Source organism: Gossypium hirsutum, chromosome A09, assembly GCF_007990345.1.
Source record: "Gossypium hirsutum isolate 1008001.06 chromosome A09, Gossypium_hirsutum_v2.1, whole genome shotgun sequence".
NCBI classification, from domain to species: Eukaryota; Viridiplantae; Streptophyta; class Magnoliopsida; order Malvales; family Malvaceae; genus Gossypium; species Gossypium hirsutum.
Genome location: NC_053432.1, coordinates 7587744 through 7613017, shown reverse-complemented (window position 1 = coordinate 7613017; position 25274 = coordinate 7587744). Strand labels below are relative to the sequence as shown.

Sequence of the window (25274 nt, the reverse complement as noted above, 5' to 3'; positions counted from 1 at the left end):
AAATTTTCACACATTCATTATTACATATTCTAGACAATAAGTATCACATTCAAACATTTTAGTGACTCGGTTTAACGGCCCCGAAACCACTTCTCGACTAGGGTCAACTTTGGGCTGTCACAACTCTCCCCCACTTAAGAAATTTTCGTCCCCGAAAATCTTACCGGTAAATAGGTTTGGGTATCGTTCTTTCATCGAGCTCTCGGTCTCCCAAGTTGCTTCCTCGATCCCGTGTTTGAGCCATAACACCTTTACTAGCGGAACTCTTTTGTTTCGCAACTCCTTCACTTCACGAGCTAGGATACGCATCGGTTCTTCTTCATAGCTCATGTCGACTTGAATTTCAACCTCTGATGGGCTAATTATATGCGATGGATCAGATCGATAGCGTCGAAGCATCGAAACATGAAAGACGTCATGAATCTTTTCAAGCTCCGGGGGCAAAATCAATCTATACGCAACCGGACCAACTCGTTCGGAGATTTCGTACGGCCCAATGAATCTTGGGCTCAACTTGCCCTTACGGCCGAACCTGAGTATCTTTTTCCAAGGTGAAACCTTAAGGAACACTTTGTCTCCCACCTGATACTCGATGTCTTTTCGTTTCAAATCTGCGTACGATTTCTGACGATCCGTGGATACCTTCAGACTTTCACGGATTACCTTTACTTTCTGTTCAGCATCTCTAATCAAATCAACTCCGAAAATTTTGCTTTCACCGAGCTCGGTCCAAAACAATGGTGTACGGCATTTACGACCGTATAAAGCCTCGTAAGGTGCCATCTTAATACTTGATTGAAAACTATTGTTGTAAGCGAATTCAATCAAAGGTAAATACCGTTCCCATGAACTACTGAACTCGAGGATGCAACATCTCAACATATCCTCAAGTATCTGAATTATCCTCTCGGATTGACCATCAGTTTGGGGGTGAAAAGCGGTGCTAAAATGCAGCTTGGTACCCAGAGCTTCTTGCAATTTCTTCCAAAATCGTGAGGTGAATCTCGGATCTCTATCCAACACGATAGAAACAGGTACCCCGTGTAATCTCACAATTTGATAAACGTACAATTCAGCTAGTTTATCCAATGAAAAATCCGTGCGTACGGGGATGAAATGAGCCGACTTAGTCAGTCTATCAACAATAACCCATATCGCATCCTTCTTACTTGCTGACAAAGGCAGTCCGGACACAAAGTCCATTGTGACTCGATCCCATTTCCACTCGGGTATCATGATCGGCTGGAGTAATCCTGAAGGCACTTGATGTTCCGCTTTCACTTGTTGACATATTAAACATCTCGAAACAAAGTCAGAGATGTCCCGTTTCATACCATGCCACCAAAATTGACGTTTCAAATCGTTGTACATTTTCGTACTCCCCGGGTGAATTGACATTCGGCTACAATGGGCTTCGTTCAGAATCATCGAAATGAGTTCCGAATTCCTTGGAACACACAAACGATTTCTGATCCTCAAACAATCATCATCATCAATTTGAAACTCCGATTCCTCGTTCGGAAAACACTTAGCCCGTTTTGCAACCAATTCATCATCGACTTTCTGAGCTTCACGAATTTGGTGAGTCAATAATGGTTTAGCTTTTAATTCAGCTACTAACACACTGTCTGGTAGAACAGACAAATGCACGTTCATCGCTCGTAAAGCAAACAATGACTTCCGGCTTAAGGCGTCCGCAACCACGTTAGCCTTTCCCGGGTGGTAATCAATGACAAGCTCGTAATCTTTCAACAACTCAAGCCAACGTCTTTGTCGCAGATTCAAGTCTCGTTGAGTCATCAAATATTTGAGACTTTTGTGATCCGAAAATACATGGCACTTCTCACCAAACAGATAATGTCGCCATATTTTTAAAGCAAACACGATGGCAGCTAGTTCGAGATCATGGGTCGGATAATTCCTCTCGTGTGGCTTCAATTGACTCGACGCATAGGCCACGACTCGACCTTCTTGCATCAATACGCAACCCAACCCAAGTAGGGATGCGTCACTATAAATGACAAACTCTTTACTTGATTCGGGTTGCACCAAAATTGGAGCTTCAGTCAAATGAGTTTTCAGTTGGTCGAAACTTTTCTGACATTTCTCCGTCCACTCGAACTTAACATCCTTTTGAAGTAGCTTCGTCATTGGTGTGGCTATCATCGAGAAACCTTTCACAAATCGTCGGTAATAACCGGCGAGCCCCAAAAAGCTCCGAACTTCAGTAATATTTCTCGGAGGTTTCCAGTCAAGTATGGCTGAAATTTTGTTCAGGTCAACTCGAATACCCGACGCGGATACCACATGACCCAAGAAGCTAACCTCTCTTAACCAGAACTCACACTTACTGAACTTAGCATATAACTGCTTATCCCGCAAAATTTGCAGCACTAGCCTCAGATGCCCAGCATGTTCGGTCTCATCTCTTGAATAGACCAAAATGTCATCAATGAACACAACTACGAACTGATCCAAATACGGTCTGAAGATCCGATTCATCAAATCCATAAATACCGCAGGGGCATTAGTGAGCCCAAACGGCATCACTAAGAATTCGTAGTGACCATATCTCGTTCTGAAGGCAGTTTTGGGAATATCTGGATCTCGAATTCGCAACTGATAATAGCCCGATCTCAAATCTATTTTTGAGAACACTGAGGCTCCCTTCAGTTGGTCGAACAAATCATCGATGCACGGCAACGGATATTTGTTCTTTATCGTCACTTTATTCAGCTGACGATAGTCAATGCACAACCTCATGGTTCCGTCCTTCTTTTTCACGAACAATACTGGTGCACCCCAAGGTGAGAAACTTGGTCGAGCGAAACCTCTATCCGTCAGTTCTTGCAACTGAGCTTTCAACTCCTTTAACTCAGTTGGTGCCATACGATACGGAGCTATCGAAATCGGCGTAGTCCCAGGTACAAGCTCAATACCAAACTCTACCTCCCGAACAGGTGGTAAACCCGGTAATTCTTCCGGAAAAACATCCGGGTATTCACAAACCACCGGCACAGATTCGGGTTTCTTTTCTAATTCTTTGTCATCAAGCACATATGCAAGGTATGCTTCGCACCCTTTTCTTACATATTTCTGTGCCAACATTGCTGATATTACAGCTGGCATCCCCTCCAAGTCCACAGACTCAATTCGGACTACTTCGTTATTTGCGCACCTCAAATCAATAGTCTTGCTCTTGCAATTCACAATCGCATCATGCGCGGTCAACCAATCCAACCCAAGGATAACATCAAATTCATCAAACGGCAAAAGCATCAAGTCCGCTGGAAAACAGGAACCTCGAATTTCCAGGGGACATTTCTTACACACTTTGTCGACAAGCACGTAACGACCCAAGGGATTTGACACCCGAATTACGAACTCAGTAGACTCAATAGGTAAAGTCTTACTGGATGCTAAGGTTTCACATATGTATGAATGAGTAGAACCGGGGTCAATCAAAGCAATTACATTAGTATCAAAGAGGGTGAATGTACCGGTAATAACATCAGGCGAAGAAGCATCCTCGCGGGCACGTATATCATAAGCTCTAGCAGGCGCACGGGCTTCGGATCTGGTTATATCATCTCTAGATCCTCTCTGACCACCACCAGCATTGCCCATATTTCCAGATGGTCTACCTCGAGCAGTGGTAGCACCCGGTCTCCCACTCTGATTTGCATTCTGTCCCGACAACCTCGGGCAATCTTTAATGAAGTGGTCCACTAATCCGCATTTGTAACAGGAGCGGTCAGGAAATCTACAACTCCCCGAATGCCATTTACCGCAATATCGGCATTTCGTCCTGTCTCGACGTTCATTCCCAACACTGGCGACCGAAGTGCCTCGTGTACCCACAGGGGGTCGATCACGATCTCGTCCAAAAAGGCCCGAAGTGCCTCTAAACTGGCCCGCATCATCTCGAAATCTCTTCGATGTCTGTTAAAGAGACCTCCCCGAGGATGTTTTACGAAACTCTCCAGTTCCCTCATCAACTCTTTGCTTTTCTTTTCTAAGCTCTTCGGCTTTACAAGCTCGTTCAACAAGTACCACGAACTCTTGTATTTCAAGAACGCCAACGAACATTTTTATATCTTCATTCAGCCCATCCTCGAAGCGTTTACACATAACAGCTTCGGACGAAACACATTCCCGAGCGTATTTGCTAAGTCTAACAAATTTTCGCTCGTAATCAGTAACCGACATGGAGCCTTGCTTAAGCTCAAGAAATTCCTTCCGTTTTTGATCAACAAATCTCTGACTGATATACTTTTTTCGAAACTCAGTTTGGAAAAACTCCCAAGTTACTTGCTCTCGGGGCACAATAGAAGTCAGAGTACTCCACCAATAGTAGGCAGAATCACGTAGCAAGGAGATAGCACACTTTAGGCATTCATCGGGTGTACAAGATAGCTCATCGAGTACCCGGATAGTGTTGTCCAGCCAAAATTCAGCTTGCTCGGCATCATCGCTATCCATAGCCTTAAATTCAGTAGCCCCATGTTTTCGGATTCTGTCAACTGGGGCTTATGTGACCTTATTTGGTCCGTTACCGGCGGTATTGTAGGTGCGGGGGTAGTATTTGTTCGGGAATGGAGGTTGTGGAACAGCCATATTAGTTCGAATGTATTGGTTAAACCAATCATTCATCACGCTATAGAATGCTTGTCTAGCTTCATCATTCTGATTACTAGCATTAGGTTGAGAGTTTGCCGGCACTGTCCCTTGTGCGGGAGCAGGCGCTACACTCTCAAGATCATCAGCTACCTCTCGGTCACGATCGGGATCCATTACTATAAATAAACACATTTACAATTGTCGGAAATCACCACACTATCAAGTAATCACTTAAAATGGCATGTATAGCTAGACCCAAAACATTACGGTAGTCCTAGAATCGACTAAACCGTAGCTCTGATACCAATAAAATGTAACACCCCGAACCCGAGACCGACACCGGAGTCGGACACGAGATGTTAACAAACTTTGAAAATTTTTCCAGACACTGCCCAGTCTGAGTACTAGTCGCTTTAAAAATCATATCTTGAGTTTCACAACTCGAAAATCAGTTTTGTGATTTTTCCCTGAAATTAGACTCATGTCCCCACCTATGTATTTTTTTCTAGAATTTTTGGTCGGGCCAATTAGTACAGTTTATTAGTCAAAGTCTCCCATGTTACAGGGGTCGACTACACTGACCTTTTCCCATTACGACTGGGATATCTCTCTGCACAGAGCTTCAATACTGATTCCGTTTGTTTCTATGGAAACTAGACTCAGAGAGGAATCCATACATATATGGTATGACCCCTAATTATCTCTGGTCAATTTATAGTGAATTTCCAAAGGCGGAACAGGGAATCCAGAAACTGTTCTGGCCCTGTTCCACAAGAACCCGAATATCTCTTACTGTACTGTTCCTATAATTGTTTCGTTACTTCCATATGAAAGTAGATTCATCAAGGTTCGATTACATAATTTATTCACTATTTAATTCCACTCCTACGAATTCTTGTGATTTTTCCAATCCACACCACTGCTGCTATCAGCTTCTGTTTTCAAAGTGAACCTTACCTAATTTGGGGTTTCATGGACCAACTAGGGCCTTGTCATACATAAGCCCACATATGATCATACTTAGCCATTCTAGTGGCTGATCATTTGCTCAACACTTCCATTCCAACTATAGTTACATCATGAAACCATCTATACATTCATAAATACGAATGGTCTAATGCCATACTCCACTTCTACAAGCCATTTTCGCATGGCTGTACACTTATACATTTCATAAGGTACTCGAAAGACAACAATGGGTAGTCCTATACATGCCATAACAAAATTCAACCAAAATAGTACCCAAAAGAGCCTTTGATAGTGTGGGCGACTTCGACTTCAAGATCCCGAGTCCGATAGCTGGAGAACCAAAAATCTATAAAACAGAGGAGCAATGTAACGAGTAAGCAATTTATGCTTAGTAAGTTTGAGCAAGGAATTCCAGCATAAACAAAGAATATCACACATTTAGCTAAACGGAATATTTCATAATACGCAATTTATCGATATTAAACTTGCTTCACAACATTAACAACCCTTATGCACATACACAATAGACTAACTTAGCCGAAGGCCGATAGCTCGTTTATCAACTGAGCGAACATTTATTTGTAAGGGCTCGATTAAATTCAACACATACGTAACATATCCCCATATTGGGATGTTTTTCGAGTATTCGCTGGAATTTTACAGCAAGCTCATTCATTACCAAATCACGTACCTTCGGGATTTAACCGGATATAGCTCCTCGTTCAAATGCCTTCGGGACATAGCCCGATTTTAGTAACTCACACAATGCCTTCGGGACGTAACCCGGATTTAACAACTCGCACGAATGCCTTCGGGACTTAACCCGGCTTTAATAACTCGCACGAATGCCTTCGGGACTTAACCCGGCTTTAATAACTCGCACGAATGCCTTCGGGACTTAACCCGGCTTTAGTATCTCGCACAAAGGCCTTCGGATCTTAGTCCGGATATATTCGCTTAGCACAAAGCCTTCGGGACTTAGCCCGGACAGCATTCAATTAATCATGCACATCTAACAATAATTCATGGTACATTCATATTTCATTTTCGTTTACGAAACTCAAACACAAGGCACATATTGTCCTTGCACATTCGGCTCAATAGCCACACATAGAGCATGATTTAATCACATCGAAATTTAAGCTCTCTTACTCAAGAACTTACCTCGGGTGTTGTCGAACGATTCCGCTAGCTATTCAACCACTTTTTCCTTCCCTTTATCGGTTTTATTTCCCCTTTGCTCTTGAGCTTAATCAAACAAATAAATTGATTTCATCATTTTAGGCATCAAAAGATGAACACAAGGCACTTAGCCCATATTCATACATTAGACATTAAAGTCTCATACATGCAAAAATCATGCATCAACACAACATATTAGCTAATTTCTTTCCCCTTGGCCGAATATGCATGTCCATTTTTGGGGTCGATTTCAACACTTAATACACACATATACACACTAGTAAAGCATCCTCCCCCTTTTCATCAATTTAACACATGCATTGCTCATTAACATGCAAAGTTACATTCGGCCTTAGCACACATCTTGCTAGCCGATTCTTCTCCATTTAGCAACCAATGCACATATGTGCTCACACAAAAAAAAATGCTAAAAAGGAGGTTCAAGAATCATCAAGCCATCATCACATGCATCATTAACAAGCTTCATATTTTGCATGCAATGGCATTAACACAACCTCCACCTAGGCCGAATCTTAACTCATCCTCATGCCTCATCACCACAACATCAAACACCAACCAAGAATGATGCATCCATGGTCAAGTGCCATTTCCATCACATAGCAAGATTTAGACCATGGGCTAGGTAGAACTCAAGCTAACAACTAAAACATGCATGCATCTCATGGAACATCATTAAACATACCTTGGCCTAGCTACATGCATGGCCGAATCTCTTCACCTTTCTTCTTCTTTCCTCCTTAAAATTTTTGGCCAAGGATGAACCAAAGGATGAGAAATTTTTTTCTTTGTTTTTCTTTCTAATTTAGGCTAAAATGGAGGTGAGAAAGGATGAACACAAACTTTTCTCCTTTCTTCTCTTGAGCTCACGACAATGGGGGGGGGGACAAACACTACACACACAATTTTTTTTTCTTTTGTTTTCCATTTCTTTATTACCCATACTTCTTATTTTATTCTTCCACTAACAAAACATGTTTCATGACATGTTTTGCCCATCCTTCCTTGTCATGGCCGGCCACTACTCATTAGGGGGGAAATTTGACATGCAAGTCCCCCCCTTTGTCCACATGCACTAATAGGTCCTCACACATTGACCTATCACATTTTAGAATTTTCTCACATAAGTCCTATTAACTAAATTCACATGAAATCAACCAAATTGAAGCTTGAAATTTTCACACATTCATTATTACATATTCTAGACAATAAGTATCACATTCAAACATTTTAGTGACTCGGTTTAACGGTCCCGAAACCACTTCCCGACTAGGGTCAACTTTGGGCTGTCACATTATTAGTATGAAGTAAGTGTTTAGAGTCAAGTACAATGATATGACTCTCTAAACAAAGACAAGGCAAGACTTGTGGTGAAGGGATACAACCAACAGTATGGGATCAACTTCATTGAGACATTTTCTCCTGTTGCAAGGTTAAACACGATAAGGCTCTTGTTTGCCTTAAGAACTCAAAAGGGTTGAAGAGTGCATCAACTGGATGTCAAGTCTACTTTTCTGAATGGCTTCCTTAAGGAAGAATTTTTTATTGAACAACCAGAAGGGTTCAGGTTCCTAGTGAAGAGGACAAGGTCTACAAGCTGAAAAAGGCCTTATATGGTCTAAAACAGACACCATGGGCCTGGTATAATAGGGTTGATACATACCTGTCTAAGCTTGGGTTCGAGAAGAGTATCAGTAAGCCTACTCTTTATATGAAGAAATAAGAGAATAAAACCCTGTTGATTGTGTCACTTTATGTGGATGACTTGTTAGTAACAGGAAGCAAGGGTGAGCCGATTGATAAGTTTAAAGTGCAAATACAGGATGTTTTTGAGATGACTGACTTAGGGAAAATGACATATTTTCTTAGTATGAAAGTAATTCAGATTGATAAAGCTATCTTCATAAGCCAGCAGACTTTTGCTGTGAAGATTCTAATCAAATTTTGCATGTCAAACTGCAAAATTGTAGCACACCTGTGGCTCAAGGTGAAAAACTAACCAACAATGGAAACCATGAAAGAGTTGATGAGAAGGAATATAGTAGCCTGGTAGGTTGTTTGTTCTTCTTGACAGCTACAAGGCCTGATATTATGTTTGCTGTTAGGCTCCTGTCCAGATTCATTCATGGTTGCGATGTTGTTCACTTTAAAGCAGCTAAAAGAGTTCTCAGATATGTAAAAGGGACTTTGAATTATGGAGTAAAGTTTAAGAAGGCAAAAGAGCTCAAGTTAATAGGATATTCTGATAGTGATTGGGTAGGATCCATTGATGACATGAAGAGCACTTCTGGTTACTTCTTCACTCTTGGCTCAAAGTTGTTTTGTTAGAGTTCAAAGAAGCAACAAACTGTTGCTCAATCTATAGCAGAAGTAGAGTACATTGCAGCTGTTGCAGTTGTTAATCTAGCAATTTGACTTAGAAAGGTCTGATGTGATTTGAATGAAAACCAAGTAGGCAGCATGCGAACCTTGTATGTTAATATGCGACCCTATATGTGATAGTGCGAGCCTTAACTTTGTGCAAACCAAACCATTATGCGAACCTTACCATTGTGAGTGCCATACCTTTATGCGAGACATACCATTGTGTGAGCCATACAATAGTGCGAACCTTACCATTATGCGGGCCATACCTTTATGCGAGCCAAGCCATTGTGTGAACCCATCATTTGTACAAACCCTTTATTTGTGCAAACCCTCTATATGTGTGAACCCTCCATATGTGCGAACCCACCATTTGTGTGAACCCTCCATATGTGTGAACTCGTTATATATGCAAACCCTCTGTATGTGCAAACCTTCCATTTGTGCGAACCCTCTATATGTGTAAACCCCTACTATATATGCGAACCCTATTATCATATGACCTATATTCTACACGTGCTATGTGCGAACCCATGTTATTATGCGAACCATGGTACTAGAGCCTTGTATGGCAAATTGTATTAATATAGTGAATTGCATTAATTTACCAAACTATGTATTGTGAGATTTTGAGCTTTATTGTATGTCAGATAAGCTATTGCGTGTAGATTATAAAAGAAATAAGTTGTGCAAACTATGATTTATGTGAGCTATGAAATGAATGACATGTGAACCATGATTATGAGTGTAAGCTATGTTGTGTGCATGTTATAGTACCTATGAACCATGCTTTATTGTGAACTGTGTTATAATGTGTGAGCTCTGCTTAACTATGAGCCCTATTATACTAAGTATTATGAATGTGTTAAAATGATATGTTAGCATTGTGATCTCTTGGAACCATTGGATATAGTTGGAATGCCATAAGATTGTGAGTACTCACCCTTATTATTACAATAAGGCATTGTACCTTGGAGACATCGTTGGAGAGGCAAGGGAATGTAGAGCATAGCTCCATTCACCAGAGACAACGTAAGGCTCTTGAGTGGTGGAGTGTTTGGACAGTGTGAGCATTTGTGCTACACTTCTATCAAAGACAACGTAGGGCTCTTTGAGTCAATAGTGAGGTGTTATAAGGAGATACGTTTATCCAATATGTGGTGATAAAGTCCACTTATATGTTTCATCACAAGATACCAATTTATCACTATTTAAAATATATAAGTTATGATGTGGTATGAACTATTGTTTAATGAGAACAGATATTTTATGTGAACAACTAATTTTATGAGAATTGTTATGTCATGTGAGTCACTATTTTGTGCGAGCTGCAAGAATATGTGAACCATTATAGTATGCCTACTTTTAACCTAACTGATGTGTTTACTTATAGTATATTTGAGAACTTACTGAGCTTCAATAAGCTTACACTCTCTTTTATAACATTGTAGAGACTTAGCTTTGAAGAGGTGGGGAAGTGGGTCACTTAAGTGATCTAAAACAAGGCTACACCTGGGTATGTTGATGTGTTCGAAATCCAAATGAGGAAGGCAATATGAGACCAAACTATGGTATTTAGAATTAGACTTAGTTATCATTGTTGGGTTGTAATTGGACATTATGGACACTTTAATTGGTTGGTTTGAAACTTTTATTACGGTTTTAGTTATATGATATAATGGTGGATTATGAATGTTTGATGAATGTTTTGACTAATTGTTCGACTAACTTGTAAGTACAGGTGGAAGAGCCGTTTGTCATCACGGTAAGACCAAAATTTTTTATGTATGTTTTGGAAAATAATCATGTGCCTAGTATGCATGAAATGTAAAATTGGACAAACTACATAAATTGTTAGTAGCTTGTGAACTAATTAAATGATGATTTTATGAAGTTTTGCATGATATTTTAATGAATCTTCCAAAACAAAAATTACACGTATACTTCTACAATACTATTTTCAAACCTTGTGAAATGGAGTTTTTCCAACATTTTACTATATTACGATTGAAATCTAATCATATGTTCTTAAATAAAATGGTTTCCAAAACCCTTTCAAGAATAGCCTTTAAAGAAATACCTTATGGCATGCGTGCTTGTTTAACTGAAGTTTCTGGAGTTAGTGCCTGTTAAATATTTAATTATGAATTAGTCTTGTTGTTGATTTAATGATCAGAGTAGCGTAACGAAAGCATTATTTTAGGTTTTTAAATATTCCTTGAATAGATTGTGAGGTGTGATTGGTTGGTTGGCTTGTTTTGTGGTCTTTTATATGTAAAGTCACTTCGGTGGCTAATGAGACGTTTGAAACTTAGATCGGGCTGTCCCGACTGGGTACGTTTGAAACTCAGATCGGGCTGTCTCGATTGGGTTTGGGGCACCACAGAATTGGTTATTTTGTAAAATGATACTAGTCGAAAGATAAACGAGCTAGATATTGTGCAAAATTTTATTATTTTAACTTTTTGTTATTTTTTAATTGTCTGGTGAACTATTTAATCTAATCATGCATGAATTTGTTGAAAATGAATACAAGTGGTATAATGAGTCTAGTGATGAATGTAGTGGGAGTGATAATTGGTAAATTGACAAGAGATCGAGTTGCTCGAACAGAGCTTTGACGAACCAGTGGAGTTATGACCAAGAAAATGATATGCTCAAATATCCAAATAAGCTCTCTTGTAATTCGCATGAGATATCTTCGTGTGAATCAATTATGCAATCTATATCTACTCGATTAGAGATTATGTCAGATCAAATATTGATAATGATAGAACTACTCTGACAGAGATGCAAAGTAAATACTCCAATGGAAGAGGTCATGCATGATGTTCCTATCTCTGATGATGAGAACCTTTATATAATCATCGACCATGATAAATTAGAAGATAAAGTTCAGCAAGAGTTTGAAATCGATGACTATAAGAATGAATTGAATATGACCGAAGGTGTTTCTGAGCCAATTAACATAGAAGTAGACGTACCAGTAGACGTAGACGTAGAGGTAGAGGTAGAATTAACAACTAACTTAGAGCTTCAACCGGTTCTAAGTGAAAGTGTAGGTGAGTCGGTACACTTTCTCGTCTCATTCTCGTTTGATTATGGAGGCAAATCTTGAGTTAATAGATCATCATGTGACATTGAGATGAAGAAGCTTGAGGTAATAATACCTCAAAACACATTTTAGAGTTAGCTCAGATTTGGTGTCAAATGGCTCGTAATGTGGATGCCGTATCAGTCGAAGATAAGGCACATCAATGGAATCAATTGAGGGTGGTAGTTTATAAATCTCGATGGAAGATCAAATCATGAATCAAAGTTCCGAAGACGAGCTGGAAGTTCTTCTAGGTAGCGATATGGATTATTCTGACTCTAAAAGAGGGCTTCTCGTTTAAATTTGTGTTGATTTTAATGTTTTCTTATTTATTAATTTTTATTTCTTTACGTTATTTTAAGTATTAAATTAGGAACATGTGAGAATTAAAATTTCCAAACATTATATATGCGTAGGTCATGCAATCTATACGTTCTGAGGCACATGCAGCAATTGCATGTGTGCATGAATAACGAAGTGCTTGAAATCTCCCACAGTTGCATGCCATTTGTACGAGGTCTGCACGGTACGCTCCATTGATAACTCCACGGTTGGGTCTAAAAGGCTGCTTAACCCTGAATACAAGATTTGGTTGCGAGTAGTAAACTAAAGTCATTGAGTTTGTGATTTTTACATTTTCCCTAATATCTTTTAGCACCAACTCACACCAAACATGGTCGCCTTTTAGCTATCCCGTGTATGTCTCAACCTGCTTTGGAAACAAGGTTGCTAATTAGAAATATGTTTCCTTGACCACCTAGGTTATCAAAAAATGACACCTCCCTTTTAGTACAGAATTAATGCATTCTGCTAGTTTGAGGTCATGTGCTCGTATCTTGCCTTCCGTCATATGACTATGTCCATTTCTCTAGAGGTATCCCATCGAGGTACTGCACTTCCAGTTGGTTTACAACCCATAATCTCTCTAACATTTCATGGAATCGATGTTGGACGAGCTCGTACCCTATCAATGACAATCAACAACACATTCAAGAAAAGCGATCCAAAATGTATGTCAAACTTTTTTATAGGAAACCAATTCTATGCACAATGTACCCATGTTAGTGACATGTCATTGCTCCACACCTTTATGGTATCGACCCACAGTCTAAGACCTCATGTGACACAAATAATACCTACGGTGTGCACGATTCCAAAGGCTTGAACATTTTTCAAAAGTGGCCTGTATTCTGGTGCCCTTACTAGAAATGATGCACACATTGGGCTACGACACAACATGCCTTCTCAAGTTAGTTAAGAAGAAAACTCAATCATCAATGGATTCTTCCGAAGTTATTGTAAAAGCTATTGGTAAGATTCTTCGATTATCATCCTGTGCAACAACTATTAACAACTTAAGCTTGTATCTTCCGTACAAGAATGTATCATTAATTTGGACAAGTAGCTTACAGTACAGCAATGCAGTTACACATTGCTTGAAAATCCAAAAAAAAAAAGGTAGAAAACTAGTTTTTGAGGGACCAAACGGTCGTCGTAATACACAGGCTTTGTTTGCAGCTCGATTATGGAACCTAGTACGTACTGCTCCAATACCTGACACCATTGCCTAATTCGTTGTAGGATTGCTCCCACCTACTATGCATCTTCTCCAACGCCTTTTGTTTTGCCAACCATGCCTTTTGGTAGAAAATTATGTAATCAGACTCACTGCGGATGTGTGCAATCAAAACAAGGACCGAAATCCTAGAACTGGCTTTGGTCATTGGTAATATAAAGTTAGATATCATATCTGAATCTAATTTCGAATGATCATTCGACATGCCTAAAAAACAATAAATTGGGTTACCATACGTAGTAGAATGTCGGGAAAATATGCTAGAATTCGAGTTGAAGTTGGTCACGGTGGTCCATACCAGCTACAACACATGTATATGGCATGGTAAACTTTCGGATCATCCAAAACGATGACTTTTTCCTGCCATGATGTTGTATGGAAACCCTGTTTTAGGCATTGTGAACTTTGCCTTAGATTTCTTAAACCGAAAGTATGTAACGGTGAAGTTGATGCCAAGTTGTATGCTATATTGCTTGATAGAACTACAAAAGCATCTTTAGAGTCAAACTCTATCCCAACCTCCTACAAGGCGTGTTTTCTCTTTGAACATTTCAACCATGATGAACTCTATTGCTTCTGCCTTTGAGCCCTTGCAACCCTGGATTCCCATGATAAAAAAATATCCCTTTTTACACTGGCCCATCCTCTATATAAATGCATATTCCCATCCCTTTAATACAATAAATGAATTTTTTTCTATTTTCTTGCGTGTTGAATTTTTCAGGGTTTAAATATTTATTTTTCTCTCACTTTGAGGGAGAAATAGTATAGTTTTTAAGTTGTGTTTAGGATCATGGTGATGTCATGAAACTTGGTGACCTACAAATTTCACCTGTAGTGTGAGTATGACACCATCACCTGAGATACCAGGATTGCTGTGCAACTCAAGGTCCAAGTTGACGATGATTATACCATCTCGGGTTGAAGTGTAACTAGGGCTTCAAGTTTACAAAGGTTATGCTATCAAAAGATGGAGCATAACTAGGGCCCTGATTGACGATGGTTATACCGGCACGAAAACCAGTTTCTCCTCGTCAAAAGAGCATTCTTTATAAAATCCACATGCAAGTGCGAAGAAGAAAAATGGAGGGGCCTTCCAGCATAATCAAGTAATTCGTGTTTTCTATGTCCACCAAAGGCAGTGACCTTATTAGCAAAACTTGTTACACCCCAAATATATCACAGGTTATAACAATAGGGATGGGAATATGCAACAAATAGCATTGGATCCCACATAAACACCGGGGTTTGCATTTGCTTCATCATAGCTGGAGTCATACCTATAGTAACACTGATAAGCTAGAAGTCTGATTTTTCCCTAAATCTAACACTGAGACCGAGAACAACCACGACCCTATTCGTGAAAAAAATAAAGCCTCGAGTCGACCGAAATGATTGTGGTGGCAGGTGACCAGCATGCCTAGAAAGATTCGAGAAAGTGAAAGACGCCTTATCTGCTTTAATAAAATTAGCTGAGAAACTAACCTGAGAAAGATGAGTATGTCGTCTTACTTCGGCTTCAAGTAGAGATGTCACAATTCCTTGCAGATCAAAAGGAACCCGACTTGTGGTGATGATGGAGACCACATGATCAAACTTGAGAGGAAGACCATTGAGAAGGGCTGACTATTACTCTTCAATTAACAAAAGTTGACCACATCCAGCTAAGGAATCGCAAAGATGTTTTATTTCATCCAGATACGCTGAAATGGAAAGATCATTCTTTTTGAAATTATGGACAAGAGACCGATATCGCATAGCCTTGGTTGTCGATTAGGTGCCAAATATTCTTGTCAAAGTTTCCCATAGAACATATGAAGATGAAGAACATCCAATTAACTGATTGAGGAGTAAGGCACTTACTGTGGAGAGATGTCACGCCGAGAGAGCAAAGTCCTGTTGTTCATATTGAACATATACTAGATTTTCAAGCAAAACACCATCACTATCTACGATTATGCGCTGTGGCTCAATAATCGTTCCATCAATAAAAGACTGAAGTTGATGAGTCTTGATACCAAGAAGAACTTGCTACTTCCAGGCCAAAAAACTACTATCATCAACTAGAATGACTACTTTCTGAGACGCGAGAGCAAAAAGATTTAGAAACTTTAATACCATACTAGAAATCTAAAGAACATCAGAACATTTCAAGATATATTTCATGTCTAAAATTGATATACAAGCTACAAGTATTTATACAAACTCTAACAAATCTGATAACTGATTATGAAACCAGTTGTATTCTAACTGTTTTTAGTTGCTGCTCCTAATACCCTCATGTACCTATTTGTCATACCAAATATTCACCTTATCCCTCTTAAAAACCTACCGGATACTCCCATTCTTAATTGACTCATTATCTTCAACCAAGCTACTTTAAGCCCACATTCCCTTAGACCTTTCCTTGCTTCAAGAAAAACCTTGTTATGAAAATAAAAGCCCTGTAAAATCCAAGATCATAAATCATGAGGTTTGCATATCAACCTCCAGTATTGTTTCTCCAACAAATCCAAGTTAAGCATTTCAAGTTCTTTAAACCCAAGCCCTCCTTCCATTTTAGATTTTGTGAGATAATCTCATGATCACCAATGAATCTTCATTTCATTCAACTTCTCACCACACCAAAAATTCGCAAGGCTTAAAGTGATTTCAGAACACGTTTTCCTTGGGAACTTAAAGCAACATAGCATAAGTTGGAATTACACAAGCAATAAACTTTATCATAACTTCTTTTCCTCCTGGTGAAAGAGTATGTTGTTTCCAAACTTTCAATCTGCTTACAACCCTATCTTAAATATGACTCAGTGCAACCATTCTTATTTTACCCCACAATGTTGGAATACCTAAGTATGTCCCTAGATTGTCAACCATTCGCATGATGGTAATCCTCTCAATTTGATCTTGCAACTCATTGGATGCAAAGCACTAAACATGTAACACCCCTACTCGTATTTATCGTCGGAGTAGGGTTATAGAGCATTATCGGATTTTTCAAATTAAACGAACATAAATATCAAATTTTCAAATAATATCAATAAACACTTTCAAACAAATTCAAAACATGCATATTGTCCCTCAAACAAGCCCTCGAGATCCTAAATATGCGTTAGAAACAAATTGGGACTAAATCGTAAATTTAGAGAATTTTTCAAAAAACAATAAAAATTTTCAACACTGCAGGGGTCACACAGTTGTGTGGCTAGGCCGTGTGGGCATTCGAGGTAAGGACACATGGCTGTGTCTCAGCCCATGTCTGTGCCTATGTAACTCACTGACTTGGGACACACACCAAGCCACACGCCTAGTGTGCCAGGCCGTTACCCTTTGAAGTAACCTCACACGCCAGTGTGCTAGGCCGTGTAACAGGCTAACTTCAAACCCTTTTAAAGCTACAATGGGCCGTGTGTCTTGCAACCTTTTTAAAGCTATAAGGGGTCATGTATCACACACGGTCATGCCACCTGGCCGTGTGTCACACACGCCCTTGTTTCTACTCATGTGGACGAAAATAAACCATTTTGCAAGCCATTTTTCTCACCAATCTTGGCATTGAACCTACATCCAAATTTGTACATATATGCAAGCACTAAAATTGCATTAAAGCCAAGCATAATAAGCAATCCTATTATGTTATATACACATCCAACCAATATAGCCAAAGACACCTCAATTACAATATCAAAACATGTACAACCATATATTTAAATTTACCACAGTATTCACTACTTTCAAAACTAAGCTTACCTCATCAAATGCCGCTGAAATTAACTAACAACCAAACACCAAAAAGATACCATTTGTATCATTCCATTACTAGCACTAATATAGTTTTATGCTATTGAAAGCAAATATACCAAATCACTACATTTCAAACATATCACATAACCTTCATAGCATACATTTTTAAACTATTCTTTCATATTTATTTATTCAAACACCTATTCAAACATAAATGCTAGCATAACAACTTAAATTCATCATCATTAAACCATTCATAAGAGATTGCATCCACATCATTTTATCTAGTCAAAAGATAAATATAACCTAGAAACAAAGGGCCCAAACACATAACTTAGTAGTTCATTTTTATACCAAAATTAACTAGACACATATACATATATACTTATAGCAACATATACATGCCACAATCCCAAAAGAGTTCAAAAGCTTAGTAAGTATATAGCAATTCATTTAACTTAATATTAAAAGCATGAACTTTTATTTTATTTGATTAATGCTACTAAAATGTAACCACAACTTAAAAGTGCTATCAGAAGTACCGAAGTACAATAAGGGCACGTAAGTGCAATCAAGGATACCGAAGTAAAACAGGGGCACGTAAGTGCGATCAGGGGTACCAGAGTACAACAGGGGCACGTAAATGCGATCAAGGGTACCGAAGTACAATAAAGGCATATAAGTGTGATCAGTGATATAATTATATAATAATTAACTACCTATGATTATAAAAAACAAATACATCAATAAATCAAATGATATAATTTAATTACTATGAACTTACTTCGACAACTATCACGTAGGAGTACAATTGGTTAATCTACGATTTTCACATTTCCTCGATTTAGATCCAGTTAAGATTTATTTTGATCTAAATAAATAAATTAAACCAATTTAATAAATATTCTATTCAATTCAATCCAAATTCACATGTTTTCAAAATTAGTCTTTTGACCTAAACTTTTAGATTTCTTTTCAATTTAGTCCCTAGCTCATAAAATGAAAATTCATACAATTCAACCTCAACCCATCCTAGCCGAATATCAATTAGGTCCTTAAGAAGTCCTATATTTCATTTATTTCACAATTTCACCACTTACAGTTTTCTATTTTTCAATTAAATCCCTATTTACCAATTTCATGAAAAATCAATTAGCAAAAGTTGTTTGTATATCAACAACTAACCATTTCCTTCCACAAAACCTCAAAATTCTTACACATTCATCAATGGAAAAACCTAATAGTTTAATAGTTTCACAAATTAGTCCCTAGGCTAGCTAGATTAAGCTACAACATCCCGAAAACATAAAAATCATTAAAAACTAGCCTAAAAAATGAACATGTGCATGGATCAAGCTAGCCAAAACCTCAAAGCATCAAAAATGGTGTTTTCCTAGCTTATTTCGGTGCAAGATGAACATAAAAGATTATACTTTTTTCTTTTCTCTAGTTTAATTAACATTATTTACTAAATTACACATTTAACCTTTTAATTAACCTTTAAAAACAACATATATAATGTCCATAATTGTCCACTCACTATAACCATGGTGTAATTACAACATAAACCCTCTAAACATTTAATATCATAACTATTAAATCCCTTTAGCTTATAGAACTCAAGTTTTGCATGTTTTTGCAATTTAGTCCTTTTACCAAATTAAGCATGTAAATGGTAAAATTTCTTAACAAAAGTTTTATTCGATAATACTAACATGCTGTAGATATTAAAATAATAATAAAATAATTATTCTCACATCGAATTTGTGGTCCCAAAATCACTATTCTTATTTCACTTAAAACGGGCTATTACAACTCTCTCCTCCTAAAAGAAATTTTCATCCCTGAAATCTTACCAGTAAATAGGGTCGAATGTTGTTTTCCCATAAATTCTTTTGGTTCCTAGGTAGCCTCCTCTATACCGTGTCGTTGCCACAGAACTTTCACTAAAGCCATGCTTTTATTTCTTAATTCTTTAACCTCTCGAGCTAAAATTCTGATTGGTTCTTCATTGTACGACATATCAGGCTGAATCTCGACATCCACTTGTGAGATAACATGCGAAGGGTCTGATCAATACCGTCATAACATAGACACGTGAAGCACATTATGGATCTTTTGTAACCTTGACGGTAAAGCTAATCGATACGTTACTGGTCCGATCTTTTTAATAATCTCATAAAGCCCGATAAATCGCGGACTTAGCTTTCCTTTGCAACCGAATTGAAGAAGTTTCTTCCAAGGTGATACTTTCAAGAATAACTTGAAATTCTATGTCTTTACATTTAAGATCCGCATATGATTTCTGACGATCTGAAGTTGCTTTCAAACTATCTCAGATTATTTTTATATTTTCTTCAGTTTCATAAATTAAATCAACCCCGTGTATATTTTTCTCACTGAGCTCAATCCAGTATAACGGAGTTCGGTACTTACAACTATACAAAGCTTCATACGGTGCCATCTTTATGCTCGATTGGGAACTATTGTTGTATGCGAATTCAACAAACGGTAAATATTTCTCCCAGTTGCCTTCAAATTCTAATACACATCAACGAAACATATCCTCGAGGATTTGTATTACTCACTTAGACTGCCTATCGGTTTGAGGATGAAATGCAGTGCTAAAATGTAACTGCATACCTAGAGCTTCCTGTAACTTTCTCCAGAATCGTGATGCAAACTGCTGATCTTTATTCGAGATGATGGAAACTGGTACCCCATGTAAACTGACAATCTCAGAAATGTATAACTCAGCTAATGTCTCAAGGGAGTAATCTGTACGTACCAGAATAAAATGTGTTGACTTTGTCAAACGATTAACGACAACCCAAATGGCATCTTTCTTTCTCGGGGATAAGGGTAAACCTAATACAAAGTCCATAGTAACTTGATCCCATTTCCACTCCGATATCACCATTGGCTGCAATAAACCAGAACGTACCTGATGTTCAGCTTTAACTTACTGACATACTAAACATCTCGATACAAATTCAGAAATCTCACGTTTCATTCCCAGCCACCAGTACATTTATTTCAAATCACTGTACATCTTATTACTTCCTGGATGAATAGACAAGTTCCCAGTATGAGCTTCGTGTAAGATCCTCTGAATGAGCTCTGGTTCTTCGGTAAACAAATTCTGCCTCTGAATAATAAGCAATCATCAAATACAATATGTAATTCAGAATCAGAAGTTGACTCACTCTGTTCTCATTTAGCTTGTAATACGTCATCACATTTCTGAGCCTTCCAGATCTACTGTAGAAACATCGGTCTAGCTTTTAACTCGGCTAAGATTGAACTATTATCAGATAATGTTAGTTGCGTATTCATATCCTGTAAAGAAAATAAAAACTTTCTACTCAGAGCATCAGCAACTACATTTGCTTTACCTGGATGATAATCAATGAACAAATCATAATCTTTCAATAGTTCGAGCCACCTGCACTATCTGAGGTTCAAGTCTTTTTGTGACATCATATACTTCAAACTCTTATGATCGGTAAATATATGATATTTCTCACCGTACAAATGGTGTCGCCAAATTTGCAATGCAAACACGATAGCTGCCAACTCTAAGTCAAGTGTCGGAAAATTCTTTTCATGTGACTTTAACTGTCTGGAAGCGTAAACTATTACTTTGCCTTCCTGTATCAAAACACAACCTAATCCATTTAAAGATGCATAACTGAAAATCACAAATTCTTTACTTGATTCAGGCTAAACTAGAACGGGTGCCTCAGCCAACCATGCTTTTAACTGATCGAAACTTTGCTGACACTTCTCAGGCCATTTGTATTTCACATTTTTCTATAATAGTTGTGTCATCGGTGTAGCTATCATCGAGAATCTTTTGACTAATCTTCAATAATATCCAACTAGTCCCAGAAAAATTCTAATCTCAGATATATTTCTTAGAGGCTTCCAATCAACAATAGCTAAAATTTTGCTCGGATCTACTCTGATGCCATCGGCTGACACAACATGTCCCAGAAAACAAACTTCTCGTAGCCAAAAGTCACATTTTCTAAACTTAGCGAATAATTATTTTTCCTGTAAAGTTTGCAAAACAATTCGTAGATGTCCAGCATGCTGATTCATTTCGTGCATATATCATCGATGAAAACCACAAAAAATCGATCTAGATACGGTCTAAAAATTCTGTTCATCAGATCCATAAACATTGCAGGTGTATTGGTTGAAACAAACGGCATCACAAAAAATTCATAATGTCTATACCTAGTTCTGAATGCAGTTTTTGGCTCATTCGAATCTTTAACTCACAATTGATAGTAGCTAGAATGAAGATCAATCTTTGAAAATACTGTTGCACCTTTCAACTGGTCAAATAAATCATCAATACACGACAATGAATATTTGTTCTTTATTTTCACTTTGTTAAGTTGTCGGTAATTGATCCATAACCGCATAGATCCATCTTTCTTCCTAACGAATAAAATAGGAGCACCACAAGGAGAAAACCTGGACCGAGCAAAGCTTTATCTGTCAACTATTGGAACTACGCTTTCAACTCTTTCAATTCTATTAGTTCCATTATGTATGGTGATATAGAATTGGGGATGTTCTCGGCTTCCAAACTGAACCCCCCGAGTCAGAGGTAGCCCAGGTAACTCTTTTGGAAACGCATCTGATAATTCACATACACTGGAACCTATGCTAGTTTTATTTTCGAGATTCTGGAGTCAACTACATAAGCAACATATGCTTCACAACCCTTTCTAACATATTCATGTGCCTTCATAATAGAGATCGTACTAGATGTAACGTCCAGTCTGTCTAATTCAATTCGGACTCTTTTACCATCCAGACATTTAAGCATAATATATTTTCTTCTACAATTCACAATAACATTATGTTGATTTAACCAGTCCATTCCCATAATCACATCAAATTCATCAAAAGGTACCAGCATCAAACTAGCGGAAAAGTCGTAACCCCGAATTTTCAGTGGGCAAGACTTACATAACTGATTAACTAGAACATACCGACCCAAAGGATTTGTAACTTTAACAAGATATTCAGTGAATTCAATAGGTATTTTCTTTTTGTCTACTAATGTAGCGCATATGTACGAATGAGTTGATCTATGATCAATCAATGCATATACATTAATATCAAAGAGAGAAAAAGTACCCGCAATAACATCTGGAGCTGTAGCTTCCTCTCGAGCTTGGATTGCATATGCTCCAGCCGATGTTCTTGCTTCTGACCATTCATTCATCTCACTATTTTTTCCTCTACAGGGAGTAGTATTTCTAGCACTTTCAGATCTTTTACCCTTATGAGAGGTTACTTCGAGCTTATTTAATTGATTCCCAAAATCACTTTGCTTCTTAGGACAATTATGGAGAAAGTGGTCGGTAGCTCCACAACGGAAACAAGCTCCCAATTTTGATCGGCACTCACCAAAATGTCTTTTATTACAGTCATCACACATCAAGATAGTTCTCTCCACATTTCTTACACTTCCAACACTTGTCGCTAGAGCATTGACTGTTTGGAAATTGCTTTGTCTCGGTTAACAAATTTTGAAAAAGCAGCTGACCGACTTGTGTCATTTCTAAATTTCTTTGAGGGAAACAACTAAGAAGGCTTGATCAACCCTCTCTTAATATAGTCACTGAATCTTAAATCTGATTGTCATTTACTTTTACAAATTTTTTCAACCTTCTGTGCTCGCTTGGAAAGTCCTACAAATTCCTGTAACTTTAGTGCTACTACAGCCAACTGAATCTCATCGTTCAACCCATCTTCAAATCTAATACATATTTTCTCCTCGATCAATAGAATGTTACGAGCATACTTACTTAATTGCACAAATTCTCGTTCATATTCAGCTACAGTCTGATTTCTGTGCTTTAATTTGAGAATTTTTTTCTTTTTCGGATCGATAAACAATCTACTAACATACTTTTTCTTGAATTCACTCTAGAAGAAGTCCCAATCAATTTTATCATTTGATGCCATTGTACTCAAAGTATCCCATCACAAATATGCCTCGTCTTTCAACAAAGACACCGTGCATCTCAAACAATCTTCAGGGGTGCATAGTAATTCTTCAAAACTCTCTTTGTATTCAACAACCAGTACTCAACTTTTGGCGGATCATCATCTACCGTACCTCTGAACTCTTCTGCTCCATATTTTCAAACTTTATCTACAGATACTAGAGTAACCAACATCGGTACAGGGGTGGTAGTATTTAGGGGTGCCGGAGGGGGCACAACAAGGGGTGGAGGAGGCGGAGTAGCCATATTTGCTTGTTTAAACTCGTTGAACCATTGGTTCATCATTCCCACAAACATATGTTTCATTTCATCACCAACCGATTGAGGATTAGGAGCACTGTTACTTGCCTCTAGATTCAAAGCTTGAACATTACTTTTAGCTTCGTTAACTATAGCTCGATTTGACTCTGCTGACATCTTGAATATATAAGAAACAAATTGTTATAACAAATCAAAAGCACCACACTATCACAGGTATATTTGGCATGTATATACTAATTCCTATTTCGCTATGTTAGTCCTAGAATCGACTAATCCTAGCTCTGATACCAATATATGTAACACCCCTAACCCGTATCCGTCTTCAGAGTAGGGTTAAGGAGTATTACCGGAGTTTTCAAATCAAACGAACATAAATATCAACTTTTCAAATAATATCAATAAACACTTTAAAACCAATTCAAAGCATGCATATTGTCCCTTAAACAAGCCCTCGAGGTCCTAAATACGCGTTAGAAACAAATCAGGACTAAATCAGAAACTTAGAGAATTTTTCAGAAAATGATGAAAACTTTTAACACTGTAGGGGTCACACGGCCAAGAGACATACCTGTGTCTCAAGTCATGTGGCCATTCGAAGTAAGGACACACAGTTGTGTCCTAGCCTGTGTTTGTGCCCATGTAACTTATTGACTTGAGTCACATGGCCAAGCCACACGCCAGTGTGCTAGGCCATGTACCCTTCGAAGTAACCTCACACATTCGTGTGCCAGTCCGTGTGCTAGGCTATGTAACAGCCTAACTTGCAACCATTTTAAAGCTACAGGGGATCGTGTGTCACACACAGCCGTGCCACCTGGTCGTGTATCACACACGGCTGAGACATACGCCCATGTCTCCGCCCATGTGAACAAAAATAGGTCATTTTACAAGCCATTTTTCTCACCCATCTTGGCATTAAACCTACATCCAAATTTGAACATATATACAAGCATTCAAATTGCATTAAAACCAAGCGTAATAAGCAATCCTAATAAGTTGTATACACATCCAACCAATATGCCTAAAGGCACCTCAATTACAATATCAAAACATGTACAACCATATATTTAAATTTACCATAGTATTCACTACTTTTAAAACTAAGCTTACCTCGTCAAATGCCGCTTAAATTACCAAACAACCAAACACCAAAAAGGTACCATCTGTATCATTCCACTACTAGCACTAATAGACTCTTATGCCATTGAAAGCAAAGATACCAAATCACCACATTTCAGACATATCACATAACCTTTATAACATGCATTTTTAAACTAGTCTTTCATCTTTATTTATTCAAACACCTACTCAAACATAAATGCTAGCATAAAAACTTAAATTCATCATCATTAAACCATTCATAAGTGATTGCATCCACATCATTTTATCTAGTAAAAAGATACATATATAACCTAGA

General features: G+C 38.1%; 1 protein-coding gene across 1 annotated transcript; it reads left to right on the top strand.

The window, feature by feature from the left end:
• Window positions 1-8091: 8091 nt before the first annotated feature.
• On the top strand, window positions 8092-9204 carry LOC107889896 (secreted RxLR effector protein 161-like). The gene is made up of 4 exons (XM_041076112.1): window positions 8092-8096; window positions 8347-8430; window positions 8760-9045; window positions 9118-9204. The coding sequence occupies exons 1-4, from the start codon at window positions 8092-8094 to the stop codon at window positions 9202-9204; spliced, it is 462 nt and encodes a 153-aa protein (XP_040932046.1).
• Window positions 9205-25274: the final 16070 nt, after the last annotated feature.